At 51.5% G+C, this 17,753-nt stretch overlaps 1 protein-coding gene across 1 annotated transcript in view; it reads right to left on the reverse strand.

Annotated features, from left to right (window-relative positions):
- Positions 1-17,753, reverse strand: part of LOC311326848 (C-Jun-amino-terminal kinase-interacting protein 4-like) — a gene marked incomplete at its 5' end in the record, with an annotated part of 39,667 nt that overhangs the window by 20,387 nt on the left and 1,527 nt on the right. Inside the window, 2 exon segments of the mRNA XM_084459826.1 lie at positions 1,684-1,697; positions 2,671-2,791. Of these exon segments, the coding sequence (XP_084315952.1) occupies positions 1,684-1,697; positions 2,671-2,791 (135 nt within the window).

Below are 17,753 nucleotides of genomic sequence, written 5' to 3' on the forward strand. Positions count from 1 at the left end.
GAGAGAGAGAGAGAGAGATGGAGAGAGAGAGAGAGAGAGAGAGAGAGGCAGAAAGAAAGAAAGAAAGAACCGTCAATGTGAAAAATCCTTTTTCACAAAGAAACTGACATACAGTAATATGATGGGAAGCGGAGATGTTTGTGTATCTTAAGAGCCAGGTCAGCTGTGTGTATATGTTAGGCTCTGGTCAGCTGTGTGTGTGCTGGGGTCAGGTCAGCTGTTTGTATATGTTAGGCTCTGGTCAGCTGTGTGTGTGTTGGGGTCAGGTTAGCTGTGTGTGTGTTAGGCTCTGGTCAGCTGTGTGTGTGTTGGGGTCAGGTAAGCTGCATTACTAGTGGACTGGACAGTCTATTCCAGAACATTCTCCTTCTGTCAATACAGTAACCTGGTTGTACTGTGCACTGTAAGGCAGCTAGCCCAGTGGTTTGAGCATCTGACAGGTGACAGAGAGGTTGCTGGTTCAAGAGCGCACAGCTGTTGTGCTTAATCCCAAAACCGCTTATTCACGGTTACACTGACGAACGCTTATATGGATCAAAACACCTGGGACAGAATCCTTCCTATACAAGTGCTGTTTAAATCATTTGCTTCAAGGATTGATTGATTGATTGATTTTATTTATTTTTAAGACAGGGACAAGGTACAGTAGACATTTACCCTATAGAATAGGGAGAGATGCACTGTACAAGGTTATAGCTAAACAGTCCCTGGGGACACCGTTTACAGTGTTCATTTGGGCTCTTTTCATACATGACACGATACGGAGAACATAAAACGATGATACATTTCTCATGATAGCCTACGTTGGCCTGTCAGTAACCCATCTGCTTTCTGGCTAGCGCTGTGTACCCTGGTTCCAGCTCGTTAATCTGAATTTTCGAAATGCGAAGTGAAGCGAAAAGGCGATTCATTTAGTGTCAGGCCATAAGTGCTGCGTGCACTGAAATCAGGACAGGAAAAATTATTTCATTCATTTCAATTTCATTTTCTCTCAATGAGAGGCTACAACTTTATTGAGGCTGAATCTGCCGTCCTCAAGTGGATTGAGGCCTAATTCCTGGCCACGCCCCCTTTGAGCCATTCATTTGAACTTCCCATAAGCTGGTTTGAGTGATTTGAAGAGAGAAAGAACATTCTAGTCTTTCTGCATGGGGAGGAGACTGCCGCAGTGTCGCGATGTAAAATTAGATTATAATAATCATCCGCTTAGAGTGATCAATTTGACCCAGACAGACGTGATCACTATAAGAGGTTTCCACTGTACCAGCTCAGAGAAGTCACTTTGGATAAAAGTATGTCTGCTAGAAGACCTAACTGTAATAGAAGAACATCAGAGACTCTCGTCTGTCTTGAGTTGTAATATCTACTCATGGCCACAAGGTGTCCTCGGTGCACTGCTACAGCTGGACAGAGAGACTGGTCATTCAGGCATCCTTCTGGACAGCTTGGGGTCCCGAGTCAGCAACAATAATCCTGCCATAATCAGCAGGCTTTAAGACCTACTTAAAATTACAGGTTTTAAGCTATTTCTACAGGGACAAAGGGTAATAAATGCCTCTCTTTTTTCCAAAAGAGAGCATAGTTAGGGTAGTCTTCCTAGCTAGTGTGTACCCTTTCCTCACTAACCTAAACTAGTCTGGCTTAACTAGTGCAGATCATTGTTCAACGTGTTCATCTTGTCACCTCAGAGGTAACCACTGAAAGAGACATGTGATACATGGGGAAGTGATATTCAAACTCCAGGTTTGTGTGTGTGTTTTTACTACTGCGCGGAGTCCGCTTCCCTGTAGCTCCCCTAAAGACGTCAGCGATCAGCTGTTCCAGCGCCAGCCCCTCCCTCCTCTGGTCACACCGCCGGGCTGCCTCGTGGAAGTCTACCAATGGATGACTGCTAGATGTGTGTGACCAGCTTTTAAAACACCCGAGTAAAAACAATATTGCCTCACGCGCACGCACACATGTGCGCGCACGCGCACACACACACACACACACACACACATTCAAGGAAATCTCCAACTGACATCAAGGCATGACTTATGTGAATATCAGAGGGGAATGTCGGGAGCAGGGATATTGTTCCCTGTTCTGTTTCAGCATATTGAGCAGGAATGTGTTGACAGGGTGACTGGAGAGAGGGAGGAGGAGGAGGAGGAGAGGGAGAGGAGGAGGAGGAGAGGGAGAGGAGGAGAGGGGAGGAGAGGGGAGGAGGAGGGGAGGGAGAGGAGGAGAGGGGAGGAGAGGGGAGGAGGAGGGGAGGAGGAGGGGAGGGAGGAGGAGAGGGGAGGGAGAGGAGGAGGAGAGGATGAGAGGGGAGGGAGAGGAGGAGAGGGGAGGAAGAGGGGAGGGAGAGGAGGAGAGGGGAGGGAGAGGAGGGGAGGGAGAGGAGGAGAGGGGAGGGAGAGGAGGAGAGGGGAGGGAGAGGAGGAGAGGAGGAGGGGAGGGAGAGGAGGAGGAGGAGAGGGAGAGGAGGAGAGGGGAGGGAGAGGAAGAGGAGGGAGAGGAGGAGAGGGGAGGACAGACAGTCATGGTCTTTATTAAGGCCGGTATGGAGACTTGCTGCCTTCAAGCTGAGCAGCAACACAGTCACAAGACCTGCACATAGACAATGCTACAGGGCGGCGCGTGTGTGTGCGTGTGCGTGCGCGCGTGTGTGCGTGTGTGTGTACTCACTCTGGTCGGCGTAGTTCTTGGTCTTGAGCTCTAGTTGTCGTGTTTGTGCCTCCAGCATCACCAGCCGAGCCTGGAGATCGTTCTTCTCGACCTCCTGAGAATCCTCAAACACCATGTACCTCTACAGACGGAGAGAAGGAGGGGTCGCATTAGAGACACACTAGGTCTTAACCTGAGAGATCACCTGTATGACAGACAGACGAGAGATGGGCTCCCTCTCTCTCTCAAAACACACACACACACACACACACACACGCATCATGATGCCTGCCTCTCTCTTTGATCAACCCAAGTCTGACACATTGTAAACGCTGACAGAGGCAAACATGTCCGTTGTCTGCTGCTGTACTTTGCATTCAGTTAAGCAGTTAAACTTATTTGTGAGTGCGGATTTTCCCTTTTGTGACTATGTCTGAGTGTGTGGTGAGGTGTGTGTGTGTGTGTGTGTGTGTGTGTGTGTGTGTGTGTGTGTGTGTGTGTGTGTGTGTGTGTGGGCTGACAGCAGTGGAAAGGGGCTTACCTGATCCGTCTTCATCTCCTTTGAGACTGTCATACAGCCTCTCTGCTCAACAGGTGCACAGCGGCAGCCTCTTGGCACACACACACTGACACTCTGAATAAAACACACTTGCAGTGTGTGTGTGTGTGTGTGTGTGTGTGTGTGTGTGTGTGTGTGTGCGTGTGCGTGTGCGTGTGTTATTCAGAGGGTATCATTCAGAGGTTGAGATCAGACAGATAAAGGGTTGAGAGAGAAATGAGAAATGAACAGGACCTCTCTCTTATAGACAGATAAGCTCAGCTATACCTGATCTGGAGAGAGTGCGCCAAAGTTGGTCTTGGGTTAAACGCTAAGAAAACTGAGGTGATCACTTACAACATCCTCCCAGAACATCCACATCCTCCCAGAACATCCACATCCTCCTCCCAGAACATCCACATCCTCCAAGAACATCCACATCCTCCCAGAACATCCACATCCTCCCAGAACCTCCACATCCTCCCAGAACATCCACATCCTCCCAGAACATCCACATCCTCCCAGAACATCCACATCCTCCCAGAACATCCACATCCTCCTCCCAGAACATCCACATCCTCCTCCCAGAACATCCACATCCTCCTCCCAGAACATCCACATCCTCCTCCCAGAACAACCACATCCTCCCAGAACAACCACATCCTCCCAGAACAACCACATCCTCCCAGAACATCCACATCCTCCCAGAACAACCACATCCTCCCAGAACATCCTCATCCTCCCAGAACATCCATATCCTCCCAGAACATCCACATCCTCCCAGAACAACCACATCCTCCTCCCAGAACATCCACATCCTCCCAGAACCTCCACATCCTCCCAGAACATCCTCATCCTCCCAGAACATCCACATCCTCCCAGAACATCCTCATCCTCCCAGAACATCCACATCCTCCCAGAACATCCACATCCTCCCAGAACATCCACATCCTCCCAGAACAACCACATCCTCCCAGAACATCCTCATCCTCCCAGAACATCCTCATCCTCCCAGAACATCCACATCCTCCCAGAACATCCACATCCTCCTCCCAGAACATCCACATCCTCCTCCCAGAACATCCACATCCTCCTCCCAGAACATCCACATCCTCCCAGAACATCCTCATCCTCCCAGAACATCCACATCCTCCTCCCAGAACATCCACATCCTCCTCCCAGAACATCCACATCCTCCCAGAACATCCACATCCTCCTCCCAGAACATCCACATCCTCCTCCCAGAACATCCACATCCTCCTCCCAGAACATCCACATCCTCCTCCCAGAACATCCACATCCTCCTCCCAGAACATCCACATCCTCCTCCCAGAACATCCACATCCTCCCAGAACATCCACATCCTCCTCCCAGAACATCCACATCCTCCTCCCAGAACATCCACATCCTCCCAGAACATCCACATCCTCCTAGAACATCCACATCCTCCCAGAACATCCACATCCTCCTCCCAGAACATCCACATCCTCCCAGAACATCCACATCCTCCCAGAACACCCACATCCTCCCAGAACATCCACATCCTCCTAGAACATCCACATCATCCCAGAACATCCACATCCTCCTCCCAGAACATCCACATCCTCCCAGAACATCCACATCCTCCCAGAACACCCACATCCTCCCAGAACATCCACATCCTCCCAGAACATCCACATCCTCCTCCCAGAACATCCACATCCTCCTCCCAGAACATCCACATCCTCCCAGAACATCCACATCCTCCTCCCAGAACATCCACATCCTCCTCCCAGAACATCCACATCCTCCTCCCAGAACATCCACATCCTCCTCCCAGAACATCCACATCCTCCCAGAACATCCACATCCTCCCAGAACATCCACATCCTCCCAGAACATCCACATCCTCCTCCCAGAACATCCACATCCTCCCAGAACATCCACATCCTCCCAGAACATCCACATCCTCCTCCCAGAACCTCCACATCCTCCCAGAACATCCACATCCTCCCAGAACATCCACATCCTCCCAGAACATCCACATCCTCCTCCCAGAACATCCACATCCTCCCAGAACATCCACATCCTCCCAGAACATCCACATCCTCCCAGAACATCCACATCCTCCTCCCAGAACATCCACATCCTCCCAGAACATCCACATCCTCCCAGAACATCCACATCCTCCCAGAACATCCACATCCTCCCAGAACATCCACATCCTCCCAGAACATCCACATCCTCCCAGAACATCCACATCCTCCTCCCAGAACATCCTCATCCTCCCAGAACATCCACATCCTCCCAGAACATCCACATCCTCCCAGAACATCCACATCCTCCTCCCAGAACATCCACATCCTCCCAGAACATCCACCTCTGAAAGCCTCTGAGGGCACTGCCCTGAAGGAAGTCCTAGACTTCAAATATCTGGGCTCATGGGTCAACTCATCAGAGCAGGACCTTAGGGTGAGGAAGGCAATTGCATGGAGGGCACCGAATGACATGGCCTGCGTTTGGAGCTCCAACCTCCCTACGACACACCAAGCTACGCTTCTTCTACAGAACTGTGGAGTCAGTACTCCTATATGGCTGCGAAAGCTGGACCCTGAAGCCCACCCAACAGATGTCCCTGGATGGATGCTGCAACAGAATGCTACGTTCAGTACTCAACATCAACAAGGACGAGCATGTTCCCAACAGGCGCCTCTATGGGGGACTGTTAAGGCTGAGAGAGAAAGTGGCAGCCAGGAGAATGAGACTGGCCGGTCACTGCCAAAAACACCCAGAACTCCCAGCAAGCATGCTAGTGCTCTGGGAGCAACACATGGGCATGGATCACAGGGGCGTCCCGCATCAACGTACTGGGACACGCTGAAGACCGATGCGGGAGTCTCCACTCCAGAGCTCGCCAGATGTATGGAGGACCGAGATGGATATAATTGGGTGTATTTACATTTGCTGAAATGTGTTCATTTTCTGCAAGTGTTCATTGATGTACAGAGTCCCCCTTGAACAAATCAAATCAAATCAAAATCAAATGGCTGGAAGCTCCACTGGAAAGCTCGTCTGAGGAAGACCTGATGATGATGATGATGACATACCTGGTCTGGTCTGTGTGTGGTCTGGTCTGGTCTGGTCTGTGTGTGGTCTGGTCTGGTCTGGTCTGGTTTGTGTGTGGTCTGGTCTGGTCTGGTTTGTGAGTGGTCTGGTCTGGTCTGGTTTGTGTGTGGTCTGGTTTGTGTGTGGTCTGGTCTGGTCTGGTCCTGGTCTGGTCTGGTCTGTGTGTGGTCTGGTCTGGTCTGGTCTATTCTGGTCTGTTCTGGTCTGGACTGGTCTAGTCTAGCCTGGTCTAGCCTTGTTAGGCCCGGTTTGGTCTGGTCAGGTTTAGTCAGGTCAGGTCTGGTGTAGTCTGTTCAGGTCAGGTCAGGTGTAGTCTGTTCAGGTCAGGTCAGGTGTGGTCAGGTCAGGTCAGGTCAGGTGTAGTCTGTTCAGGTCAGGTCAGGTGTGGTCAGGTCAGGTCAGGTCAGGTCAGGTCAGGTCAGGTCAGGTCAGGTCAGGTCAGGTGTAGTCTGTTCAGGTCAGGTCAGGTGTGGTCAGGTTTGGTCAGGTCAGGTGTAGTCTGTTCAGGTCAGGTCTAGGGCTGTCAAAAAAAATTCGAAGTTCGAAATATATTCGAATTTATTTAAAAAAAATAAGTTCGAACCTAAATTTGAGAATTCGAATATAATTTATAATTAATATTATATATAAATTGTATGCAGCGAATCATGTTCATGCACGAAAAGTTCATTGAAAAGTCCATTGCAGCACATCCTTCTGTCACAGCTACGAAAACCTTTCCCTGATGAACTCCCGGCAGTGCGAGACATGAGGAAAAAAATGACTGAAGATCTCGGAAAGCGGTATAATAAGGAGGATGAGAGCGAAACGGTCCTGCTTTTAAATGTAGCAAGCTACCTTGATCCTCGCTTTCACAAACTAGTGCATCTGTGTGATGACGAGAAGGAGAACGTGTATAGTACTATTCGGGCTGAGATTGCTCTCGCACGAGCCTGGACAGAGACGGAGAAAGAGACGGAGAGAGAGCCAGCTGACCCAGCACCACTCACTGCGCTGTCCGCTATGTGCGACCTCTTCGGGGAGACATACAGGGAGAATGTTGCACCTGCCCCCCAGCCGAGTACCCTCTTAGAAGAAGAGATGAAACGCTACCAGAGCGAGACACCACTACGAGCCGACCAGGATCCACTCTTGTGGTGGAAAACGACAGGCTCACTAAAGTACCCAAACATTGCTCAGCTAGCGAGGCAGAAGTTGGTCATCCCTGGCACTTCGGTGAGATCAGAACGGGTGTTTTCCTCCGCTGAAAACATTGTCAACAAAAAACGTTCTGCCCTGGACCCGGAGCAAGTGGATCGTCTCGTTATCCTTGCCAATAACCTCCAGTGATAGCCTACTTTCGGCTCCAAATGGACATGGACACCTATTTGCTGTTTTAATCAGTACCATAGGCTGGCTACTCAACCCACACACTGACATGTAGGCTAAGTTAAAAGTGCTTATTTAGTTATAAGTCCAACAACGACACTATTGTTTAGTGGTGATATAGCCTAGGCTAAACAAGGCTATGCCTCTCTGTTCTCAAGAGTTCTATACAATTGGATGATAAAAGAAGAAGAAAAAAACCTAAACAGAATGTAATTTAGGTTTATGGTTTAGGTTTATGTTTTAGGGTAGCCGTTTGAACACTTTTTGTGTTAAGAAATAAACGGGGGTTTCCTATTTATTATTTCCATATTATTGTGTGATTAATAAATGCCGAGTTGTGGAAAATTACATCCACGAGAAAGTGCTTTATTCACTTGCGCATTTGGCTATATAAACTGCAGAGGGCTCATTTTAAAAATGATCTTGCATGGTTGGTAGGCTAAGTCAAGTGAATTAGAGTCACAACCATTTTGGTCCACACAGTTGATCTAAAATATGTTTATAGGCTACACGAGAGGCCCCATATGTAGGCCTCTAGGCCTGTTAAACTAGTAAGTTCACCAACGTCCTCTATTCTACTGCCCCTTTGTGGAAAATAACGCGCAGGCCAGTTTAGAGGGAGCGTCACCATATTGCGCCAACAATAAGTATCTTATTTTTGTGAATTATGATATTATTATTTTTTTTAAAGATTTTTTAGATTTTTTATAGTAGGACCTATAATATTCGAATATTATTCGAACCCTAATAAATAAATTCGAATATATTCGAACTCAATTTCCTGGCACTTTTGACAGCCCTAGTCAGGTCTGGTGTAGTCTGTTCAGGTCAGGTCAGGTGTAGTCTGTTCAGGTCAGGTCTGGTGTAGTCTGTTCAGGTCAGGTCAGGTGTAGTCTGTTCAGGTCAGGTCAGGTGTAGTCTGTTCAGGTCAGGTCAGGTGTAGTCTGTTCAGGTCAGGTCAGGTGTAGTCTGTTCAGGTCAGGTCTGGTGGTCTGTTCAGGTCAGGTCAGGTGTAGTCTGTTCAGGTCAGGTCAGGTGTAGTCTGTTCAGGTCAGGTCAGGTGTAGTCTGTTCAGGTCAGGTCAGGTGTAGTCTGTTCAGGTCAGGTCAGGTCAGGTCAGGTGTAGTCTGTTCAGGTCAGGTCAGGTCAGGTGTAGTCTGTTCAGGTCAGGTCAGGTCAGGTGTAGTCTGTTCAGGTCAGGTCAGGTGTAGTCTGTTCAGGTCAGGTCAGGTGTAGTCTGTTCAGGTCAGGTCAGGTGTAGTCTGTTCAGGTCAGGTCAGGTGTAGTCTGTTCAGGTCAGGTCAGGTGTAGTCTGTTCAGGTCAGGTCTGGTGTAGTCTGTTCAGGTCAGGTCAGGTGTAGTCTGTTCAGGTCAGGTCAGGTGTAGTCTGTTCAGGTCAGGTCAGGGTTAGTCTGTTCAGGTCAGGGTTAGTCTGTTCAGGTCAGTCAGAGGCCTGCTCTTCACCCTGAGACGGTGAGGGGGGATGTGTCCCACCGTAGTCTGGGGAAGGTTCCGGTAACAGGTGGATCATACTGGATATTGGATAAAGGAATGAAACCACACACTCAAGCTCTCAATGCTGGGTGATTTACTCAAACAGACCAATGTTTCCGCCTTGCGTTTGACTTTGACAAACACCCCAGGACAAAATGCTGGTCTGTTTGATTAAATCACCCAGCATTGAGAGCTTGAGTGTGCGGTTTCATTCCTTTATCGAGGGGGGATGTGAACCCATGGCTGGTTGTTCACCCTGAGCTGGTGAGGATGGATGTGAACCCATGGCTGGTTGTTCACCCTGAGCTGGTGAGGGGGGATGTGAACCCATGGCTGGCTGTTCACCCTGAGCTGGTGAGGGGAGATGTGATGGAGGAGATGACGACAGCCTTCACGTGGCCTCCTCCGTGAGTAGCAAGAAATGGTGCAAGACCAGCTTGCAAAACTAATGTCGCCAACCAGTCATCACCCAGCTGGCAGGCCGAGGTGCAAGAGGCCGGAGGGACATCGAACGTCCACGTCAGGACGGGCGGCCATCCCGACCATCGAGCACCAGGTCCTGTCAGTGCTCCAGCTTAATGTAGAGGGCCTCACCACCGCCAAACTGGAAGTCATCCACCACCTCGCCGACTCCCACAAAGTAGCAGCCGTCCTCCTCCAGGAGACACACTGTGACAGTGACAACATCCTCAAACTGCCCGGATTCCAGCTTGCCGGATCCATCCACAGCAAACAACATGGACTTGCGACCTTTGTCAGGGACGACCTTAGCTGGACAGCCACTGGCCAATCTCCACCAGGCTCGAGTATCGAATGGCTGTCCACTAAAGTGCAGATCACATCGGTTGTCAATGTCTACAAGCCCCCGCCATCAACGCTGACCATGGCATCTCTCCCGCTAGCACCTGCACCCGCCATCTATGCAGGGGACTTCAACTGCCAAAACACAGACTGGGGTTACAGCCACACAACACCAAACGGAGACACTAAGCCAATGGGCCTCCAGCGCCAATGCGTTGCTGTTGTTTGATCCAAAAGAACCTCCCAGCTTCTTTTCCGCACGCTGGAATACCCACACCAACCCGGACCTGGCCTTCGCTGTGTGCCACACGCCCCAAAAGCCGGAGAGACGCGTCCTGGAAAGGTTCCCCCGCTCACACCACCGACCGTCCATCATAAAGGTCCCATCCCTGGTGCAGCCAGTAGCAGGGAAACTCGTCAGGATATGGAACTTTCGAAAGGCAAACTGGCAGTCATTCACTGAGGAGACAGAAAGAAAATCAGTCTGCCTCCCAGACCCAGACAATGCCGGCGTGGACGTCGGGTATGCAGCGTACTGCAAAGTACTCCTTTTGGCAGCAAGGAAAACCATCCCCCGTGGCTTTAACGCAAAGTACATCCCGGGCTGGGATGAAGAGTGCAGCCACCTCCTGCATTTCCACCAGCAGGCAAGCTCCAGGGAAGAAGTGGATGAGTCCGCAACGGCACTCCTGCAGAAGCTGGACACCACCCGAAGGTCAAGGTGGACCGAAGTTGTGGAGTCAATCGACTTCACCCACTCTAGCCGCAAGGCATGGCGGACTATCAACCAGCTCACAGGCAGAACACCATCGGCCCCCAGGTGCCCAGTAACGGCAAACTCCATCGCCTCACAGCTCCTCAAAAACGGCTGCTTCCCGGGTGCAGATAAAAACTTTGCCCGCACAACATCACACGAGGTGTCCTCCTTGTGTAGGGCGGCCAGTGTGGATGCTAACCTGTCAGGAGACTTCACAACCGCTGAGCTCCAGACAGCCATGAGCAAAATCAAACAAGGGAAGGCACCAGGGCCTGATTACATCCACCCTGAGTTTGCAATCCACCAGAGCGCAAGAACATCTGCATGGCTCTGTTCGTTCTACTCAGCATGCTTTCGGAGGCCAAGCTCCCGAAGATCTGGCACCGTGCTGCTGTCATAGCCCTTCCAAAGCCAAACAAACCTGCTGAAGACCCTAAGTCCTACAGACCAATATCACTGCTCTGCGTCCCATTCAAGATCTTGGAGAGGATGATCCATAGCCGCATCGAGCCAGTAGTGGACCCACAACTTCCACGGGAACAAGCCGGACGGTCAAGGTGACACTGCTCACTCAAGACATTGAGGACAGCTTCCAGCAAAAACAGAAGGCTGGAGTAGTGTTGCTTGACCTTACAGCTGCCTACGACACCGTCTGGCACCGTGGACTCCACCTAAAGCTGCTAAAGACCATCCCCGACCGGCACATGGTGAAGTTCATCATGGAGATGCTGACGAACCGCAGCTTCACCTTAAAGACCAGTGACGGACAATGCAGCAGGCTCAGGAGGCTGAGGAATGGCGTCCCGCAGGGGTCTGTCCTCGCACCAATGCTGTTCAACATCTATATCCACGACCTACCGGAAACAACATCCCGGAAATATGGCTACGCTGATGACCTGGCCATCATGATGCAACGACCAACATGGGAGGCGATGGAAGTCGGCCTAAACCACGACATGGACACCCTAGCAGCCTATCTGCACATGTGGCGCCTCCAGCTCAGCATTGGCAAGACAGTGTCAGCAGCTTACCACCTCAACAACAGCGAGGCAAGAAGGGAACTGGAAGTTTTCGTAAACAACAAGCGCCTGGAGTGCCAGCAAGCCCCGCGGTACCTCGGTGTACGCCTGGATAGGACACTCTCCTTCAAACAACACCTTGAAGAGGTAACGGCCAAAGTGTCATCAAGGGTCTCACTAATCCGACGTCTCGCTGGAACTAGCTGGGGTGCAACCGCCAAGGTGCTTCGAATCTCCACCCAAGCCCTGGTCTTCTCTGCAGCTGAATACTGTGCCCCAGCCTGGTGCAGAAGCCCTCATGCCAGGAAGGTAGACATTGCGATAAATAAACGCATCCACCGTTACATCCAGGACCCGGGAGGCGGTATTCAAGGAGAGGAACTGCCGCGCCGGAAATGGACCCTGCTGAACCGCCTGCGAACTGGGGTCGGACGCTACAGAGCAACAATGAGGAAGTGGGGCCTGGCAGACGGAGCAACGTGTGAGTGTGGGGAGCCGGAGCAGACAGCTGAGCACATAATCACCGCCTGTCCCCTGTATAAACCACCCTCGGAGGCTGGCCTCTTCGATGTGGGACCTGAGACGAGGGCGTGGCTATACGCTACTGAGCTGGACATCTGATGATGACACACGAAAGAGAGGGGGATGTGAACCCATGCAACAGCTCATTTCTCATCGTGTGACGCACGCGGAGAGGCCGGGCGGTCCTGTGACTGCGGAGCTCCGTGGGGAAGACCGGCCTGTTGGCGGGGATCAGTAGTCGGCCGCCGGAGGGGGGGGGGGGGGCAGACGTGCGGTTCTGCCCGCGTCACGCTGCCGCATCGTCAGATCTCACGTCTCGGGCGGGTGACCTGCTGTATGTGACCTGCTGTTCCCATGGTGACCCGCGCATGTCCCAGGTCTCGACGCGCGTAAACACTCATCACAGAAACGTACCCTGGAAACCAGGTCTGCTGGGGACGCTGTTCTACCCTCTCAGAGGAGAGAGGAGAGAGGGAGGAGGAGGAGAGGAGGAGAGGAGAGAGGGAGGAGAGGAGGAGGAGAAGAGAGGGGGGAGAGGAGGAGAGGAGAGGGAGGAGAGGGGAGAGAAGAGGAGAGAGAAGAGAGGGAGGAGAGGAGGAGAGGAGAGAGAAGAGAGGGAGGAGAGGGGGACAAAGGGACTAGAGGTATACTGTAGTTACAGTTATCCTGCAGATCTAATAAGAATGTTAACATTAACCCTGGCCTGGAGATAGAAGGGCTTATAGAGCTGCAACAGTAATCTTTCAACACACACACACACGCACACACACACGCACACACACGCGCACACACGCACGCTTGCTCTCCCTGCAGCTGGTCATATGACCCAGAGGAAGACGTTCATATGACAGCGCTCCAGAGAAAGAGTGTTCCTACAGTCCTCTCCCCTCTGCTGTTCTTCTCTGTCCTCTCACAAGCACATATAATGGTCCCTTTGTAACCCCCCCCCCCCCCACACACACACACACACACACACACACACACACACACACACACACACACACACACACACACACACACACACACACACACACACACACACACACACACACACACACACACACACACACACACACACACACACACACACACACACACACACACACACACACACACACGGCTCCACTGTATAGGCACTCACTCAATTGACGGAGCGCTTTATCAACTAGCCAGAGTGTATGTCCAGAGCCTGGGCTGGCTGGAAATAGGGCAGCTGGGATTTACCACAGGAGCCAACAGAGAACAGAGCTGGTGAGGGGTGTGTGTGTGTGTACTTAGTGAGTGAGTGAGTGAGTGAGTAAGAATGTGTGTGTGTGTGTAAGAGTGAGAAACAGAGAGCGTGAGAAAGCGTGTCTACAGAGAAAGTGTGTCAATAAGGTACAAGCAGGTGTTATGACAACTTCACTTATATAGTGTGCTTACTCAAAAAGGTAAACAACTATGACGGGTATTCTAGAACTATCTGAATGTTTCAAGACATCAGAGAATCCAACTCTTCCTAAATCAATGAGCGAGATATGAACAGCCTGCGCCAGGATATGAGAATAAAGGAAGGAAGCAGGTCCGAGCCGGTCTCTCGCTGACAGGCAGGCCCAGTCTGGTCACACAACTGTGGAATTCCACACACATATACAATACAGGACAGTTGTTCTCGTGTTGCAAGGTTTTCGTTGCTGGCAGCTGGCCGAAACACTTTTTAGCAACGATCTCGGTGCGGGGGGCTCGCCTCGGACTTCAAGCCAATCCAAGAGCTGAACACAGTATGTGAATGAATGTTGGTGGTGGTCGGAGGGGCCGTAGGCGCTGATTGGCAGCCACGCTTCTGTCAGTCTGCCCCAGGGCAGCTGTGGCTACAGATGTAGCTTACCACCACCAGTATGACTGTCTGAATGAATACTGGACTGGCGGGGGGGGGATTTAGGCTAGGGGAAGACGAAGTGGGTGAGAGCCGGGGTAACTTCCACATATCTGTCGGCCCGTCACCAAGCAGGTGGAGGGGGGTGGGGGTGGCTGGGGGCGCTTACTGAAAAGCCTCCTCGCGCGGGACTGGGTTCCAGATTTCCTGAGACAAGATGACGCGTCCACAGAGGGGGAACAGGGTGACGGGAACACCACCAAAGCTCTTGGGTATGAGGTGGTATCCTGGCTGGAGAAAGGAACACCACCAAAGCTCTTGGGTATGAGGTGGTATCCTGGCTGGAGAAAGGAACACCACCAAAGCTCTCGGGTATGAGGTGGTATCCTGGCTGGAGAAAGGAACACCACCAAAGCTCTTGGGTATGAGGTGGTATCCTGGCTGGAGAAAGGAACACCACCAAAGCTCTTGGGTATGAGGTGGTATCCTGGCTGGAGAAAGGAACACCACCAAAGCTCTTGGGTATGAGGTGGTATCCTGGCTGGAGAAAGGAACACCACCAAAGCTCTCGGGTATGAGGTGGTATCCTGGCTGGAGAAAGGAACACCACCAAAGCTCTCGGGTATGAGGTGGTATCCTGGCTGGAGAAAGGAACTCAGGAAGCAGTTTTTTTTTTTTTTTTGGTGGGAATTTCCTGCCTGGCCCTGCCTTCTTCCTCCTGCGTTCTCTCCGCCAGTCTCCAGGGGGGGGTGGGGCTTCCTGGGGGCCAGCCAGTCAGAGGACAGACAACGGAGAGGACACACAGGGGTGATGAGGGACAGACAGGGAGGACACAGAGGATACCTTTAGGCTGACTCTGGCTCATATGCAGCTGGACTGTTGATTTGTGCGCATTGTCCCAGATAAATAAACCAATACATGACAAATGAGAAAAGGGAGGGTCGATGAGGGACAGACGACAGGGAGGACAGAGAGGACAGGGAGGACAGAGACGACAGGGAGGACAGAAACAACAGGGAGGACAGGGAGGACAGAGAGGACAGGGAGGACAGGGAGGACAGAGACGACAGGGAGGACAGAGACGACAGGGAGGACAGAAACAACAGGGAGGACAGGGAGGACAGACGACAAGGAGGACAGGGAGGACAGACACGACAGGGAGGACAGGGAGGACAGACGACAAGGAGGACAGGGAGGACAGACGACAGGGAGGACAGGGAGGACAGACACGACAGGGAGGACAGGGAGGACAGAGACGACAAGGAGGACAGGGAGGACAGAGACGACAGGGAGGACAGGGAGGACAGAGAGGACAGGGAGGACAGAGACGACAAGGAGGACAGGGAGGACAGAGACGACAGGGAGGACAGGGAGGACAGAGAGGACAGGGAGGACAGACGACAGGGAGGACAGAGGACAGGGAGGACAGGGAGGACAGAGACGACAGGGAGGACAGAGAGGACAGGGAGGACAGGGAGGACAGGGCTGAGGGACGATGCAGAGGACTGGGGATGGCTGGGTCTGTTTCTGAGCACCGCAGAACATGTTCTTTTTCACCACAATGGCCTGGATTTCATGGATCCTTCCTGCTTACAGGACGGACCGGTCATCAGGGGCAAAAGGTGTCACTTTAAAGTGGAGAGTTGAAAGACTTTTCCACACTCGTGTCATGATACAAACAAATACATCATGACCTCATAGCCAACCGCTCTGCTGTGAAAGCTGTGGTCAGTGAGAAACAACAGCTAGTCACAGCTCTGTCAGCCACCCAGTCAGAGTGTCAGCCTGAGGTCTGCGTGTGTGTGTGTGTGTGTGTGTGTGTGTGTGTGTGTGTGTGTGTGCGCGTGTGTGTACGTGCCCTGCAGAGGGAGTCATGGGGCTCTTCTTCAGCTGAGCGGAGTCACACAGCACTAAGACCTCAGCTACAGCGTTAACAACATTAGCACGTCAACACAGCGGGACCCAAAGACCAAGGCTTACACAGTTATTATCAAGACAATCGCATAAAACAAGCAAGAGTCCCTGGGCTCCACAAACCAGCGGCTAACTCAGGCTGGCTGTAGTCTTGGATAACTAAGTGTAGGACAAGTTGACCAACAAGAGTCAATATGAACTCATGCTAACAAGTGTCTAGACTAACTAGTGCCAGGCTGCCAGTCAGCGCCTGGGTCCTCAGCGTCTCAGTTCAGAGCCTGGGTCCTCAGGGTCTCAGTTCAGCGCCTGGGTCCTCAGCGTCTCAGTTCAGAGCCTGGGGCCTCAGCGTCTCAGTTCAGAGCCTGGGTCCTCAGGGTCTCAGTTCAGAGCCTGGGTCCTCAGGGTCTCAGTTCAGAGCCTGGGGCCTCAGGGTCTCAGTTCAGAGCCTGGGTTCTCAGGGTCTCAGTTCAGAGCCTGGGGCCTCAGGGTCTCAGTTCAGAGCCTGGGTTCTCAGGGTCTCAGTTCAGAGCCTGGGTTCTCAGGGTCTCAGTTCAGAGCCTGGGTCCTCAGGGTCTCAGTTCAGAGCCTGGGTCCTGTGGTCTGACCAGCAGACTCAATCTCTGAGCCAGAAGATGGAGTGCAGAGATGTAACGGTACAGACATTTCAAATCAGATTATAGTGATATAAAATGATTACGGTTATCAGTATTATGGCGGTATTACAAAATGTGCTGAAAATTTTCAAAAACCACTGATACACACACTGAGATCATTTCATCAAGTTTTATATTGAAAACCACCAATAAGATTTGCAGCACTACACACTTTTTGTTTGCATAAACATTGAAATAATGCATCTTGGAGACTGTGGCGAACTCTGGTTGATGCTGGACAGTATTTACAGCGAGCTTTTCAAAGCACAGAAATCAAACAAAGTTTTAATTATAATTTTATAGGATAGATTTTATCAAATTTTATCACAGTTCATCATTATATGGGTTATTGTTACATCCCTAATGGAGTGTGCTCTGGGGATGGAGGCCTAGGAGGTCAATCTAATGACAGGCCTGCTGACTGGGACAACAGGACAGTCTGGTACCAGAGAAAGACAATCTCGTCACCTCAGCTCCATGAACATCCGCACGCACTGGGACAGCACAACAACAGCGTCATCATTCAAGAACCTTTTATAAATGATTTAAGAAACCGCTTAGGCCCGTTATACTTGTTCTTCCACATTTTCATGACAACTAGTATGTCATGAGCACAGCAGATCTGAGCACTGGGGCTTCACTAACACCCAAACCTCGCCTCACTAACACCCAAACCTCGCCTCACTAACACCCAAACCTCGCCTCACTAACACCCAAACCTCGCCTCACTAACACCCAAACCTCGCCTCACTAACACCCAAACCTCGCCTCACTAACACCCAAACCTCGCCTCACTAACACCCAAACCTCGCCTCTCTAACACCCAAACCTCGCCTCTCTAACACCCAAACCTCGCCTCACTAACACCCAAACCTCGCCTCACTAACACCCAAACCTCGCCTCACTAACACCCAAACCTCGCCTCACTAACACCCAAACCTCGCCTCACTAACACCCAAACCTCGCCTCTCTAACACCCAAACCTCGCCTCTCTAACACCCAAACCTCGCCTCACTAACACCCAAACCTCGCCTCACTAACACCCAAACCTCGCCTCACTAACACCCAAACCTCGCCT

Source organism: Borostomias antarcticus, assembly GCF_949987555.1.
Source record: "Borostomias antarcticus genome assembly, chromosome: 29".
Classification (NCBI taxonomy): Eukaryota; Metazoa; Chordata; class Actinopteri; order Stomiiformes; family Stomiidae; genus Borostomias; species Borostomias antarcticus.